At 39.9% G+C, this 15,921-nt stretch overlaps 1 protein-coding gene across 6 annotated transcripts in view; it reads left to right on the forward strand.

Moving 5' to 3' along the window:
- Window positions 1-15,921, forward strand: part of Nsmce2 (NSE2 (MMS21) homolog, SMC5-SMC6 complex SUMO ligase) — a 225,465-nt gene that overhangs the window by 77,121 nt on the left and 132,423 nt on the right. For all 6 annotated transcript variants that reach the window (XR_004946787.1, XM_036208605.1, XM_036208609.1 and 3 more), the window contains exon 4: window positions 4,959-5,112. Coding sequence is in view for 5 of the 6 variants with exons in the window: in XM_036208605.1 (XP_036064498.1) it covers window positions 4,959-5,112 (154 nt within the window). In the remaining variant the exon portion in view is untranslated. The remainder of the gene's footprint in view (window positions 1-4,958; window positions 5,113-15,921) is intronic.

Here is a 15,921-nt window from a genome sequence, read left to right on the forward strand (position 1 = left end):
CCCTAAAGCTATCCTCAAACTTGAGGGCTATGCTCCTGCCTTAGTCGCTCAAGTGCTGGGATTTTACACATGTGCTGCTACCTGGTTGAAGAGGCAGACATGAGTTTGCTTTTATGTAGGTGATGTGGACCTTGCACAGTCTAGTCAGGCGCTCTTCTGCTTGCAGCTCTAGCCCATGCTTCAGGGTTTTAAAAGGTGTCCTTCACTAAACATGTTATTTCTACCACCAGCCATTTAATTTTGTCTGATTTTTAATTAAAGTTAAACTTTAACCAGAATATTTATCATTGTGGAGGAGCCTGTTAATATGCCTTGTTATAGAATCCATTTGAGAGGCTGGAGACATGGTTTAGCAGTTAAGAGTATTTGTTGCCGTTTTAGAGGACATGAGTTTAGTTCCCAGCACCCTACCAGGATATAATTCCACCTCTGGGGGGAATCCAGCACCCTCTTCTGGCCTCTGAGGGCATTGCATTCATGTGTAGAAAGACCCACTCAATCACATCTTATAACATGCAATCAATCAATTAATCAATCAATAAACAAACCTTTGAATAAAATGTTTTAGATATTAGTCAAGAATTATAAACATGATTTTATTTCTACCAAAAAATGAGTAAAATTTAGGCTCTCTGAGATCATTCAGTAGACCTGAATCCATCGTGACTAGTAACAGGAGAAATGAAGACACAGACCACCCAGTGAGAGGACCGTGTGTTGGTGTGGGAGAAGACAGCCTTGTAATTGAGAGACCGTGGGGTAGCACATCTACAGTGGGAATAACACTCATGGCATGGGCGAAGAGCAGCTCATAAAGTAGGAGGATCAAATGATAGCAGCAGAGAAGATGGCCATATATGGAGAGAAGTCCGCATGATGGTGTAGAAGAAGGTGGCTACAAGCCCAGTATGGAAAGCAGCCCTTATGACCCCGATCTTGTATTTCTGGACTTCAGAACTGTAAAAGATGCTGAAGCCACCTAGTGAGTCTTGATGCTTCATCATGACATTTTGTCGATTTGACACACGTCGTGGGGCTTGATGCATTATAGCTGGGCGTGTTCTCCTGTTCTCAGCTTCTCATCTCAGATCCCTTTCAAGTATTTCAACTTGCCACCTTTGTCTTCTTGTACTAGAATAGCACATGTGATCAGCTTCAAAAAAAAAAAAAAAAAAAGCGATTCTCCCTTACTGCTTTTAAAAGTACAAACAAAACAAGGAACAATAAAAAGAAAGATAACCATTTGTTGCAGTGATTGACACATTACAAGCTGACTATTTTCCGGGCTATCATTCAGATTTCTTGGGTATAGGAATCCTGTTTGCACTGGAAATGTGCTCCAAGTGCCACAATGGACTTTCATAGAAGATGTTTGCTATGTTTGCTTGTGCTTTACAACTTCCTAGAAGTTCTAGCTACTGGAAAAGCACATTTACATCACTAAATTCGGTTTATTCTGGTGTTGCTAATCATGTTTCATATTGCAGTCTTGTTGACTTCCAGTGATGGTTCCTGTCTGCATCATCGCTCTCCACACACATCCCAGTTCCCACACGACCTCTGTTCAGTGCTTCCACAGCTATTGGAATTGCATCGTAGGAACTGCAGGGATTGCATTTGCTGAGTGCATTAAGGACTTTGTTGATAAAGAACGGTTCTTTTTCCTTTTTATTTATCCTTTTCTCGTACAATGCATCCCAAGTGCAGTTTCCCCTTCCTTTATTCTTCCCACTCCCACCCCACTCCCCTCTCCCCCAGATCCACTGCTCCTCTGTTTCCCTTCAGAAAAGAGCAGGCCTCCCAGGGATGTCAACCGAGCATGGCATAACTAGATGCCGTAGGACTAGGCCAAAACCTCAGATCAAGGCTGGGCGAGTTTTCCTTATCGTCTGCTCCTATCAGCTATTTGCTCATCATCCCAGTTCATGTCCTAATTTCAGATTTGTGAGGCGCCTTAAGAAGGCTCGTCTGATTGCCTTTCTGCAGCACTGCCATTCACGTCTTAGGCGAATGTGAGCTCATTTTCCTTTGTAAACCTAGAAGGAGCCTGTAGTCCTTCTCTACAAGAAGAGCACTTTGGTTTTTAGATTACCCTGAACTCTTGATGCCGTAGTCTGGAATTTGTCTCATCTTATTTTGTCATGTATAGTAAAGGAGGCTAGCCAGTCACCATTGTCTCACAGCTCATATTCTCATGAATATGTATTATTAAATTGCCTTTTCCCCATCCTTTTCTAATGGAGCTTTATTGGCTCTAAGTTTGAGACCAGCCTGGTCTACAGAGCAAGTTCTAGGACAGCCAGGGCTACACAGAAAAACCCTGTCTCAAAAAGGGAGGGAAAACAAAAACCCATAGCAATTAAGTGAAGGAATCATTTCTTCTCTCTGACAAAAGATGCCTTCCTGTGCATTGGTAGGTTCTGGGAGATTAAATAAGATCAAGAATTTTCTTTGGTGGGTGGAAAGTAAGTCCTTTAACATCTTCCTGTATTTCTTAACTTTTTAAAATGAAATTAATTTATTTATTTTACATCTTCACCTCAGTTTCCCCTCTTTCCTCTCCTCCCTCTATCTGTCCCCCTCATCCACTCCTGTTCTGTTCAGAAAGGGGCAGGCCTCCCACAAATATCAACAAGACATGGCGTATCAAGTTGCTCTGGGACTAAGCTCCTCCCTTGTACTAAGGCTGGGCAAGGCGACCCAGTATAAGGAATAGGGTTCCAAAAGCCAGTCAAAGCGTTAGGGACAGCTCCTGCTCCCATTGTTAGGAGTCCCACAAGTAGACCGAGCTACACAACTGTCACATGTATGTAGAGGGCCTAGGTCTGTCCAGAGATTGTGGAAGTGGCCAACCAATGACTTGTCCAGCCTCAGACCCATGCCATGAGAATGAGCTTACCCCTGACACTCCCTACCTGGAGTGCCAAGACCAAGAGGCTGGATGGCCCAGAGACCTAGGATAGACTCAAACATGAATAGAGGGCAAAAATAATGCCAACATAATGACTCCTAGCAATATTTCGTAACTTTTTAAACTGGGTATTAAAAAGAGCAAGTTTAGATGCTCTATAAGCTATCTTCCAGCCCAGAAGTTATATATTCCACTAATATTAATAACAAATTGATAATTTTGGCTGTTATTAGGATATTACATTTGGTCCTATTAAGATTAATTTGAAATATTTAGAGTACTACCTCCTGTCTGTCTCCCAGATTCTGGCAATCTAGTGAAAAGCCAGCTATCTTTAAGAGAATTTCTGTTCCATTAGGAGACAAAGATTAAAAAAGAGCATGTGTAATGGCCGTCAGCACAGTGGTGAGCAGAGACGTGGTGAGGAAGCAGCTTGGGGGAGGTCGGGGGTCAGGTAGGATGGGCTGTCCCAAACCTCTAGCCTCTGTTTAGACACCTGCAGTCACATGCCCACACCAACACAGAGATACATGTACATACACATAATTTAAAATAAATAAACATCTTAAAAAGGAATTAGAAAGTAACTAGGCATCAAGACCTTTCTCCTTTTCCAGAATCAGCTTCAGTGGACATCACTGATAGGCCAAGAGACGATCTCACTGACATTTAAGATTTTCTAGTACAGGCTAGGGTATAACTAGTGGGAGAGCATATTCTTAGCATGTGACAGATTCACCCCTTCACCAAAACAAAACCAGAGCTAATGGTGGTGGCCCCAGTGCTGTGGATAAGACCTGTTATTTCTGATTTTTATTTCCGCGTCTGTAACATGGAAGGTTAGGTCGTCTCTGGTGAGTTCTGAGATGAAGAGTTCGCTTGTTCCTGGCAACAGCTCCTTAAGCTTACCATCAGCAAGATCCAGGTGGTTGCATTGCCAGCCACCCTCCCTGTCGTTTGTCCTGTACTTGTCCCCAGTGGCCTAGGTAGTAAAGGCCAAAGTTGCTTATTATTTTCTCCTCACTAGAAAACTTGCCATTTGGATGGGAATGCTAAACAGCAATGCTTGGCCTTTGAAAGGCTTTTGCAGTCAGAAATTGCCAAGGGATGAATCGGGGGTATGAGTAGTGAAAACATTTAAAGACATCAAGCAAAATTTGTATTACTTCATAAAAAAGGAGATGGCTTTCCCAAGCCAAATCCTGGAAGGGTGGACCCAACCTCAGTCCCCGATTGTACTGCTGATGTGGGAGAGACTGTGTAGAACCAAGGTACTGTCAGCCATTCCATAAAAACAAAGTAAAAATCACGAAGGTATGGGCAGTTCTCAAAAAGAAAAGTGACTGGGAAGAAGGACCAGGGGTTTTAGTAGAGTGCTGCTGCTGCTGCTGCTTCTGAGTGTTTGTTCTAAGGGGATGAAGAGGTAAGGAGGTTAATAAGACAGTCAAATCAAGAACAAGACAGAGGAGTAGAGATGTGATGGTGCAAACACAGCCAGATGTAATTGGGGCAGTGAGTCAAAATAGAAGGTTCACAATCCTATTTGTTGGCTATTCTGCATGGCTGAAATTTTTATATTTAGGGAGAAGAGCATCCATTGAGAGTTCTGCTTTGAACAGAACAAGCTGGATACTCACTCCTTGTTAGGACAGGGAACTGTGGAAGGTCAAGGTTGAAACCTTAATTCCTGTTGTTAATGTGGGAGTCACTGTCACCAGCTGGTCAAGGACTGGAAGACACTGAGACTGGAAGTGGGTGACCACTGTTGCACGTAGGGATGGGCCGAGCAGACGTCAGTGAAGGAAGAGCAGTTGTGCCCAGGTCTGGACCAGTAAGTAATGGACACGGTGACAGGCTGGGTGCGGAAGTCAGGGGAAGTGTAGCCAGCAGGTGGGGAGTGAGCCTAGCACCTTCTCTGAGTAGTCTTGTCTCTTGGGAGAGTCTTTTTTCTCTGATACTATCTTTTGAACTAAATGAGATTAACAGTATCACGTCACCCTTGTTGATACTCTGTCTCTAACTTAGATGAATTTGTTGTCTTCCTTAGGTCAAAGAAGAACGTCCAGAAAAAGTGCCAGATTTGAAATTACTGGTGGAGAAGAAGTTTTTGGCTTTACAGGATAAGAATTCTGGTGCCGACTTTAAGGACAATGAAAAGTTTGTACAGTATAAGCAGCAGCTTCGGGAACTGAAGAAGCAATGTAAGTCGGCCGCTTGGCCTTGGCTTCTTGAAGTGAGGGCGCTGACCTCTGAGCAGTCCTACAGCACGGGCCCTGGACTATTGATTCTCTGCTTGCTCCATCCTCTCCCGAGTGCCTTGTCTTGTTGCAGTTTTGTGTTTGTCTAATTTCAGTTCCATCGCCTGTCCATTTCTGAAAGCCTACAGTTCCCACAGTGTCCCACGGCAGGGGAGGGGAATGGGGAAACAGAATAAAACGGGAAACCATTGTATTCAGGAAATGAGGGTAATTCTTTCCACATATGAACTGCTGTGCCAAGCTCTGAGGTGTGTTTGTTCACATGTGCTGCTGTGCAGCAGCATTGGTGAAGCTTCCTCAGAGGAGTCTTCTCAGATGGGATCAAAGGCTCTCTGACACTGTACCCTGGCTACTGTTAATTCCATGTGACTTTTAAATTGGCTTTTATTTGAGATGACTCCTGTATATAGGGTTTTCAACTGTCATAATTTTGACTTGAAAATGAGAGTCAGGAAAATCATTCATCACACACACACACACACACACACACACACACACACACACACACACAATCTTAGCGTGTACCAGAAATAATATGTCTTCTTTGCACAGTGGAGAACCAGTACTCCATTCTTTCCTGGTTTTCCACGTGGCCCTCAAAACAGTATAAAGTGAGCTGCATCTTTTTTGGTCTTGGCATCTGTTTAGTTTTGTAGGTTTTTGTTTGTTTGTTTGTTTTGGTGTTTGTTTGTTTTAGGATTGAGATTCATTTTTCCTTAAAGAAATCATATAGAAAACCAGATTACTTTTCCCCCTCTTTAACGTCCGTCTTCTTTCACATTCACTTGTATACCGACAGAGCAGGAATGTTAAATGTGACATAAATTTCGTTTGTGCCCTTATATGTACTCAGTGTAGTGACTTGTGTTTTAAAGTAGGCCTTCTTCTAAATATGAGTGTTTTCTTTAAATTGCTGCTGAGATCTCAAAAATGACTGAGCAAGCTGCTTCAGTTTTGTCTATTTTACAAATAACTTAAGTTTCACAATTTAGAATGTTTTGCAATCCTGATGAGACTATTGCTGTTCTGTAAATTTAAACAGTAAGCATTTTCCCTCTGTTGGTTCTTCATTGAATATTGCCACTACCAAAAATCTTTCTGAAGTAATTTTGTACTGTTCCCCCAAATAGAGAATGACCCCCCAAAGAGAGATGATGGGACTTCCAGTTTTCATGTGCCATAAGAGACACATATTTTTAAGTTCAGTGTACTTGGATCTACAGATTATGAAAGACATAACATCAAGTCAGACTCTCTTACTTTAACAGTATTTCATAATAAAAACTGAGGGGTAAATATAAATAATATCTTTCTTCCTTTGTTACTAACTCATAAAGTTATTGTTCTATGAAAGAAATTATAATGACTTTTAGAATAGTATGGTCTTGGGGAAAATGTCTAATTAAGAGCATATAATGCAACAAAATCAGTATTGAAGTTGTGGTTTTTATTTCTTTAATATGTAGAGAGAGAACGAGAGGAGAGAGAGAAGAAAGATGTGTTTCCCTAGGTCCAGTCATACACACCATTTGGATAGTTAAATCTAATGACAAAGTAAATTTATATTGAAAGGAACGCTTCCTTATGTAAGAGTTCCCCATGCATTGCAACACTGGGATGAATAGAACTTTCCCTTTAATTTCCCCTAAAATGTTACTTTTAAAGGTTTACATCTTGAAAGGCAGAGCAAACAAAATGTCTTTTAAAGTGCTATGTAAGATGCATTTATGGTGCTTGCAAAGTGAAATTCTTAGCTTAATGTTTGAGCAGTGCCAGTTAAATTTGTCTGACAGACTTTGTTTTTAAAATCCATTCTGCTGTGAGTGTCTTGATGAGGGCCAGGCTCCCATAATGATTGTGAGTCCGGAGCCTACGTACACTGTGACTTATTACATAGGCCAGTGGATCTGTTTTGAGATATGCTCTGGAGTTAAGGAGTTGAAATAATAATCTTTTGTTTTTAAAGATTGGAAAGTAGAAGTGAGAGACAGACCCTTGCTTCTAGTTGCCTATTTTGATGAAGTAAAAACTGAAGTGAGATCCAGGCAGAGTAGAGGAGCCTGTAATTTCAGCCTTCGGTAGGTAGAGGTGAGAGGATCACTGCAGTTTGGGGCCAGCCTGGACTATATGGTGAGACTCTCTCTTAAAAGATAAAAATAACTAAAGAGTGTGTGTAAAGGGTTGTTCTTTCATGAAGACAATTATGATATTTTCTCCATGCTCATTATGTGAGGTATGATTTGCAAGGGATTTAATTTATCAACTCCTAATTTAATCAAAGAAATGTAGTTCTTGAATAGGGTTACTCAAGGTGGAGGAGGAAAGTGGTTGAGTCTGGTGGGCAGGACTAGGCGCACTCCACTGCAGTCACGTTTCACCCTGCTGTAGCTAAGCAGCTGGATCTCAACCTTTGTGATCCCATGTCCCTTTAACATACTGAGAATACACTGGTGAGGTCCCAGACTTTAATTCACATGTGTGTGTGTCTCTTAGTAGTTATCCTATTGGAAATCAGAACTGAGGGTTGAAAAATAAGAATCTGCTTTAAGAATGCTGGCTGCCCTTTACATGTTAGGTATAAACAATGTTTATATGAAATGTAACTATTCCCCAAGCATAAGGAAAATTTACTGGGACAAGGTGAGATTGTTTCTCTTTTTGCAGAGCTTACTTCTGGCCCACAAGGCAGCTAGACCCTCTTTCTTGCTTTTGTATCGCTCTGTATACCTTGTTCTGGTTTTAAAAAAGTAAGGTCTCACACATTATTGTAGTAGTTGCGTTTTCAGACCACCAGAAATTCCCATTGTGAAAATACCAGATCTGGGCTGTCTGTGGTACAGTTTCAGTGGCAAACTAGTAATAGTTTTTATACTGTAATTATTGGGAGGATTTTTCGATGATTGGGATCAAAACAGGGATAGTGCTTAGTGATGTGAAAATCTGCTTTCAGTGTTTATAAATAGGTTGATTAGAACCCAGACATGCTCACTAATTTATGTATAGTCTGTGGCAGCTTTCACAATGTCGTTTCAGAATCCCTATTGCATCACAAACCACCAGCTCACTAAGCTTATAATACATGCTATCTGGTTCTTTACAGAAAAAGTTTACTGATCTAAACTACATCCAGAAATAAGAAGAGTTTCTTGTTTCTTTTTAACTCTAGATTCCTTGACCATCCACCCTGCCAAATACCATCCATTTATCTTAGTACGTTCAGAACACTGTAATGTAGAACACTTGTTCTACATTAATCTATGTAGTTGATAGTCTCAAATGATACAAGTCGGGAACTTAGTACTTGGAAAAAGACAATATACACAAATATAAAACAACGTGAGAACCATTAACATAATAAATCAAAAGCAAAGAAAGTGTCAGAAACAAGTATTCTGTGAGGAAAGTCAAAACATTTCATCTGGCCTGCTCATACTGCCCGTCGGCAATTGTTCTGTGGAACAATATTCTCAGAAATTTCCTGAGGTTGGGTTTAGACTCAGCAGGAAAGCAGATGCTGAAGGGTTACGGTGGGAGAAGAGGTAATGCAAGTGCATTTACCACCCCAGAATGTAACCCTGATGGGTCAGCTATTGTCCAAAGAGAACATGTTTCATTTGTATATCATAGTGTAGTAGTGATTTTATCTTGTAGATAAATTAAATATCCATCTGGCTTCTTTGAACACATCATTTTTATCCCTTGGATGCCTGACGACCTGTTGTGGTTACTTTCCTCATTGTTGTGGTAAAAGCACCTGGCAGCAACAACCTCCGGGCAGAAGATTATGGTTCAGTTTCCGAGATTTCAGTCCATGTTCATGTGCTTGAAATGATGACAGCAGTAGCATGTGGAGAAGGCTGTTCACTTCTTGGCTGATAGGGAAGGGTTCCTGGCAGGACAAGGCCAGGGCCAGGGACAAGATAGACCCCAGATCTGTCCCTGGTGACCCCACCTCCTAAGGTTTCCAGAACCTCACAAAGATGGGGATATCAGTGTTCAATACAGGAGCCTCTTGGGGAAATTTCATGCTTAATCCATAATACCTGTGTGTTAGAGAAAATAATGTCTACCCAGTTTATTTCTTAGGGTTGTCACCTAATTATATGAGGTACTGGTTCCTTGCAAACTCTCAAACTTGCTTACATTTATTATTGAAAGATCCTAGTTTATAGCATATTAGAAAGAATATGATCTTACTAGCCAGAAAAAGCTACATCCCAGCCTGACAAATTAACGTTTATATGGGTCCTTTTTGTTGGCCAGTTAAGACACCTATGTATTCTGCATTCATCTGAGGTTTGTCTCCTTCCTTTTACTATGATAAAAGTCATAGTCAGGCCCTTATTGTACCCAGTACATGAAATTCTTAGCACTTGTGAATTAGTGAATGTCAGCCACCATTGTTTGAATGCCTGCCTGTGCACGAGTACTATATATACATTGCTGTTTATTTCTAATCACTCTTCAAGATGATTGGAGAGAGGTAATATAACTTGCTTTTGATCCATAGTGCCAAAGTTCAGGTACCATTTCAGTGACACCAAATGGTTTATATTTCTTTTTGTTTTTGTTTATCTCAAGTTATCCTGACTCATGAAAAAGACTTTTTTTCTCTTACCTACTTCACCCATTTCTTGAGAGATGGACTTGTAAGACTGTCAAGTAGTAATTCATCTGGGTCACCAGGTCATAGAACTGAACTAATGTACTCTAATGACTCCGAGGGGAGTCTGTTTGTCTAGCTGAGAAGAAACTGTTCCTAGTAGTGGTGTTTAGAAAGCAGGGAGTTGAGATACAACAGACATTGAGTGTTCTTCTTGTCTCAAGCCCATGGTCTTGACAGTACATTTAACACATAGTGCCTAAGATTGACATTTCCCTTGTAAGTAGTTGCTGTGTTTTGGCAGAGGAATGGAATATTCATTACATCACATGTTTACAGCAAGTTCTCTGAAATTTATTTCAAGCATAAGAAACAGTAAACTGGCACATGCATCATCATTTCAGTCTTTACAGTATCCACATGGGGAAAGGAACGAACAACTACTGCAGGCTCTGTTTTTAGCAGACCTAACGCCATATACCAAGAATCATGGAGGTGACACATTTACCCAGTGTTTCAGTCAGGCCACAAAGCTAGCAGATCCGTTCACAAGGAAAAGAGAAGTTTTAGAATGAGAGATGGCTATAATTAAATTAGTAGAGGAAGGCTCCTTGTCAAGGCACAAATGAGTCAGCAGCAAGTTGGAACAACTGAACTGTGGGTGTTTCTCTGGTTGTGACTTTTATGAGGGTGCTGTTATTCATGCTAAGAGGCAGCTGGACTCTACAAAGACCAAATCCTCAATGCTCTGGAGCTGACAGATGTTATACTTAAGAAAAGAATTATATTGTCAAGTTGTGTTTCCAGAAGTTAGAAAGATTTCAGTTTTGTAATCTATATATAATTAGAATGTCAGACACATTATTAATTATTTCTAGTACGTCAGGGTTTTTTTTTTTTTAAGACATGCATATATTTGTGTTTCAGAAAGATTTTTAAATAGAAGCTGGCAGTTCAGTGTTACTGTGTTTGTATATAATAGCAAGCAGGCAAAATTCAGTTAATTGTTCTGAAACTTTAAAATAAAATGCATCAAGTTAATACTTGTTATTTGGCTTTGAAAAGCTCCTGTAATTGAGTGTTATCCATGCATATGGTAGCAGTTACATGGGTCAGGGCGGAGGGCAGACCTGGCTGCAGCTGACCCATGTGCTGTACAGAGCACTTGACAGAGTGCATTGCTAGTAGACAACATTTGAAGTCAAGCAACTGGTATAATCTTGCACATTTAGAACAACAGTGACTTGCAACATTTCATTTCAGTTTAAAAGTTTGAGAAGCATCCATTCATGTGATACAGTGAAGACATGATATTGGGGGTAGAAAGCTGCTGTGTCCCCTCTGGCTTCTCAGTTTCTATCTCTGGATCTCATATACTCACTTCTTGAAGGCTTCCTTCTTCAAGACGATGGAGTGTGGCATGCTCAGTTGTCAACATACACACTGCCTCTATACTACCATCCGAATATATTTTCTTAGGAAGTTCTGTATCTGAGAATCTTCCTTAGGTAGATGTTCAGAAAGAGTGGAACAAAATTGACTCAGTGACGTGGTATCCCTTACAATACTATTCATAAATTAATATATAAATAATAATATGAATGACTGCCAGTAGAAGGTTAGTTAAATCAAATATGCTACACTAATAATGCAGGATATTGACTTTTAAAAATAACCTTAGAAATTCAATGCTTATGAATTTTTAGAGTTTTTAGAAGTGTAGGATACAAAGTTTAATATTAGTTCCAGGCCTGGTAGCTTGTGCCTGTATGCCTGTACTTGGAAGATGGAGGCAGGAAATTTAAACCACCTTGGGCTACATAATGGTTCCTGGCTAGCATACACCACATGTATGGCCTGAGACCTGCCTAGAAAGAAAGAAAGAGAGAGAGAGAGAGAGAGAGAGAGAGAGAGAGAGAGAGAGAGAGAGAGAAAGAAAATTATAGTATGATTACATTTAAAGTAGACTTTATATGGGTGTAGTGGCACATGCCTATAATCCCAGCACTCTGGAAGCTGAGAATAGAGATTGATACAGGGCTGAAACCAGCTTGACCTAGATAATGACACCTGTCTCAGAAAAAAATACTCAAGTAAACTTCATCAAATTTTAAAACATTCAACTCATTAAAAGACAAGGAAACTATTCAGGAAATGAGTAAGCAAATTACAAATTGGTAACAGGATATTGACAAACCATGTATCTTGCAAAAGCTAAAGGATATCCAAGCTGTATGAGGAGCAATAGCATAATAGAAAGAAAAACTTCAATGCAGAATCCAGGAGAGACTTGAAGACTTCAAAAAGAAATGCACAGAAATAACCAATTAGCATGTGCAAAAGATTCCTGCAAACCCACCTTCACAAATAAGCACTGCTGGGTGGCCTCATGATCTGCCCTACATCCATCCTCATCCCAAAAAGTGTATATGCACCTGTACTGTACCTTCTAAATGAGTCTGTATTATGCCAAAAAAAAAAAAAAATCCTCCCATCACGAAACACTGCTCCAAGCTAGGAGCAAGAACACTGCTTGGGAGGTTGTTTTTGGAAAAGATGAATGAAGTCTGGGGCTATAGCTTAGGACTGGAGTGCACGGCCAGCATGTGCAGGCCCTGAGAGCCGTCTTCTGCCATTGCCGAGGGTGGAGGGACAGAAGTATAAAGTAAAACCAAAGCATGTTTCTTTCCCAAGATTTCAAAGAAGCAAAGTGTCCTCTTCATACTGGCCAGCGAACTCATCTGATCGTGCACCTACTGTGCTCGCCTGTCGCCAAGTTGGTATTCATCTTTGTTGCTTTCTTTGTCAGTGTTCATCATGTTGTTTTGGAAGTAGCAGAAAGCATAAATGGCTCTTCTAAACCAGCATTAACATTTCATGTATGTTGAAAGCAGGGATGCAGTGCAACTTCTTTTGAAGGCATGTTTTATCTTGAAAACAATGTGTAACTTAACAGCAATGTGAAGGAGTAATTGGACCTATAGTCCCATTTAATGGATGAGAGTTCTGCAAAGTCGAGTTTCTTGTACAGTTCTGTCACCTCCCAGAATTCTTTTTGTCCCATTACAATTGACACCTCCCAACATCTATAGCCACTGGCAACTACTGTTGATTTTAACTCTCTTATAATGATGGACAAATGCAACAATACCGTTTGCAGCCCTTTGAGCGACATATTTCATTTACTAGAATGTGTAGAAGTCTGCTGTTGGTGCTGTTGACCTCAGCAGCTTGTTGGTGATTTCTGAGTAGTCATCTCCCATATGGGTAGTGCATCTATCCATTCACCCATTGAAGAGCATTTCTGTGGCCATTGCTTTGGCTTTTGTGAGCAAAGCTGCTCTAAGCATCCACCACATGCTTTATGTGGGTGTAGGTTTGCATTTCCTTTGGGTAGGTACCTAGGCATGACATTGATGACTTGTATGTTAAGTATATGGTGTTTTGCTTACAAGAAACTGGTTAAATATTTTCTAGCATGTGCGCAAGAGGGTTCTAGTTGCTACACATCCCTACAAGCACAAGAGTTAGTTTGGCTCTGTTTTAAATTTAGTCATTCTAACTAGTACATGGTGGTATCTTATAGTTTTAATTTACCTTTTGATTTTTTTTTTTTTTTTGGTATTTCAGTTTTCATGTAATGTTCATATTTCTCTAGTTATCTATTACATTTACTCTTAATTTATTCCAAAAATACCAGCAAAAGTCAAGTATTGTGGTCTGCACCTTAGCAATGGAAAGTGGAAGCAGGAAGATTATAAATTCAGGATAATTCTCATCTACATAGCAAGTTCGGAGCCAGCAAGGGCTACATGAGATCCTATCTCAAAATACATATTATATATGCACAATAACCCCCAAATACCAACAATGTTAGTGCTACCTAGAAATGTTAAGTATGAACTGCCATGTTCTACTGCAGACCAACTGACTCTAAACTTAAGAGAATTTAATTTAATTTTTTCCTGTATTATGAATTTGAGAACCACTGTCTGCAGTAGAGATGCTCACCCCTTACTTTGTGGACATTAAACAAAGACAACAACAAAAATCCAGGCCTCATTCCCCAGCAGGGAGGTTTAGCTTGTGTTTAGTAGACCTCTAGACATTCGTTAAGTTCCTCAGGTGATGTTAATGTATAGTCAGGCTAAAAATAACCAACTCACTACAGCTTGCTTGAACATCGATCCAAATCTGACACCAGTTCCAGACCTCATGTGCTTATTATCCCAAACTGAAGGTTCATCTGTGAATGTCTTAGTGTAGTTAGAAGCACATCCTGCTTGCTCAGCAGTCACCTCGTGAACTACTTGGTGTCTTGGATTTAATTATAAACTCTCTTGTCTCAGTCTGTAGTCCTGGCTGCCTTGAACTTGAATGTCTTCCTGCCTAAGCCTCCTGGGTGCACACCTGGCTATATTCTTATAGCTTATAAAAAATACATTATTTTTTGTTGCATATTGTACTTAGCATTCATTCATTCATTCATTCAACAACTATTAGTGTGCTGGGAAACATCATGAATAAATAAAAAAGTCTCTGTGATCACAGAACCTACATTCTGGTCTTTGGCATTTAGTTAACCCGACTCATCTGATAGTATTTTGTTGATGATATAGTACTTTTCTTTGTAATTCTTTTTTTTTTTTTTTTTTTTTCCGAGACGGGGTTTCTCTGTGTAGCTTTGGCCTTCCCTGGATCTCACTTGGTAGACCAGGCTGGCCTCGAACTCTCAGAGATCCTCCTGCCTCTGCCTCCCGAGTGCTGGGATTAAAGGCATGTGCCACCACCGCCCGGCTCTCTTTGTAATTCTTAAGCATGTGTGTTTATTTGTATACATTATTTATATTGAAGTGTGTGTGCACACTTGTGTTTGGATGCCAGAGTAGAGCTTGGTGTCCTCATTTATCACACTCTGTCCTGTTCTTTTGAGGCAGAGTTTCTCATTGAATGTGGAGCTCCTGATTTTTCAGCTAGACTGCTATCCAGGAAGTTTCAGTGATCTTCCTGTTACTACCTCCTTGATTTTAGGTTTGCAAATGTGCATGGGTCCACACCTGGCTTCTCGATGGGTGCTGGGACCCAGGTTCCATCTTCTTGCTTGTGCAGTAAGCACTTAACTGACATTTCTCCAGCTCCTGTTTGAGTCTCAAGGAATGTGTTTCTGTATTTGTTGTGCTCAAGTACTGCTTTTCAGAATTATCTGTTTTGACATTTGTTGGAATTTATATTTGTCATTTCTAGATAATTATTTCAACTCATTTAATAATTTATGTATTAGTAACATGGCTAAAGCTAGCAACCACCAGAAAATTTGAAATGAGAAAATAAGCTGAATTGTGTCCAGCCAAGTAGCAGTTTTTTTATTAACTCAGTGGAATTTTACTTTTGGAAAGTATGAGTCTATGGTAATAACACTAATAAGAATGATGCTAACTAGCCCACAGAATTGTGGGAGGATTAAATAAGATACTGTGTATGAAAGGGTTTATAAACTATAACAGACTCCCTAAATACTAGTTTCCTGGTCCATTTACTTTAATGATTTTTATTTATATCTAATAAATGTTAGAAAGGTAAACATTTTAAGGGGCTTTATCAATGGTATGAGTTCGTAAGTGTAAAAAAACAAACTCAGAATGGGTTAGTCATTTTGCTAAATTGCTAAGAGATTTTAATGAAGAGTAAAATGTTGCTAGACTATAAAGTAGTAAGGAATGCTCTAATTGGCAAGATGAGAACAAAATCGTTGATAAGGGAAGAGATCAAATTTTCAGTTGATATTGGTCTTGGCAGCATTTCTTTCATAGGGAAGCAGAGACTGAGCGCTTAATAGTATTATGAAATGGGCATGGCGAATCATACCTATAATCCCAGTATGTGGGAGACTGAGGCAGGAGGATCTCCATGAGCTCAAGGCCAACTGAAATACATAATTTAGTGAGTTCCAGATCAGCCTGGGCTATAGATTGAAAGCCTGCTTTAAAAAAAAAAAAAAAAAAAAAAAAAAAAAAAAAGAATAGTCTTACTCATATAGTGAGCCAGCCTGTGCTTGGGATGAAAACATACTCATTATAAACAAATATTGTAGAGCTGTATCACTATTGTGTGCCATATGAGCCTTCAGTATATTAGAGTACTTTGTACCT

This window comes from Onychomys torridus, chromosome 16 (genome assembly GCF_903995425.1).
Source record: "Onychomys torridus chromosome 16, mOncTor1.1, whole genome shotgun sequence".
Taxonomy (NCBI): Eukaryota; Metazoa; Chordata; class Mammalia; order Rodentia; family Cricetidae; genus Onychomys; species Onychomys torridus.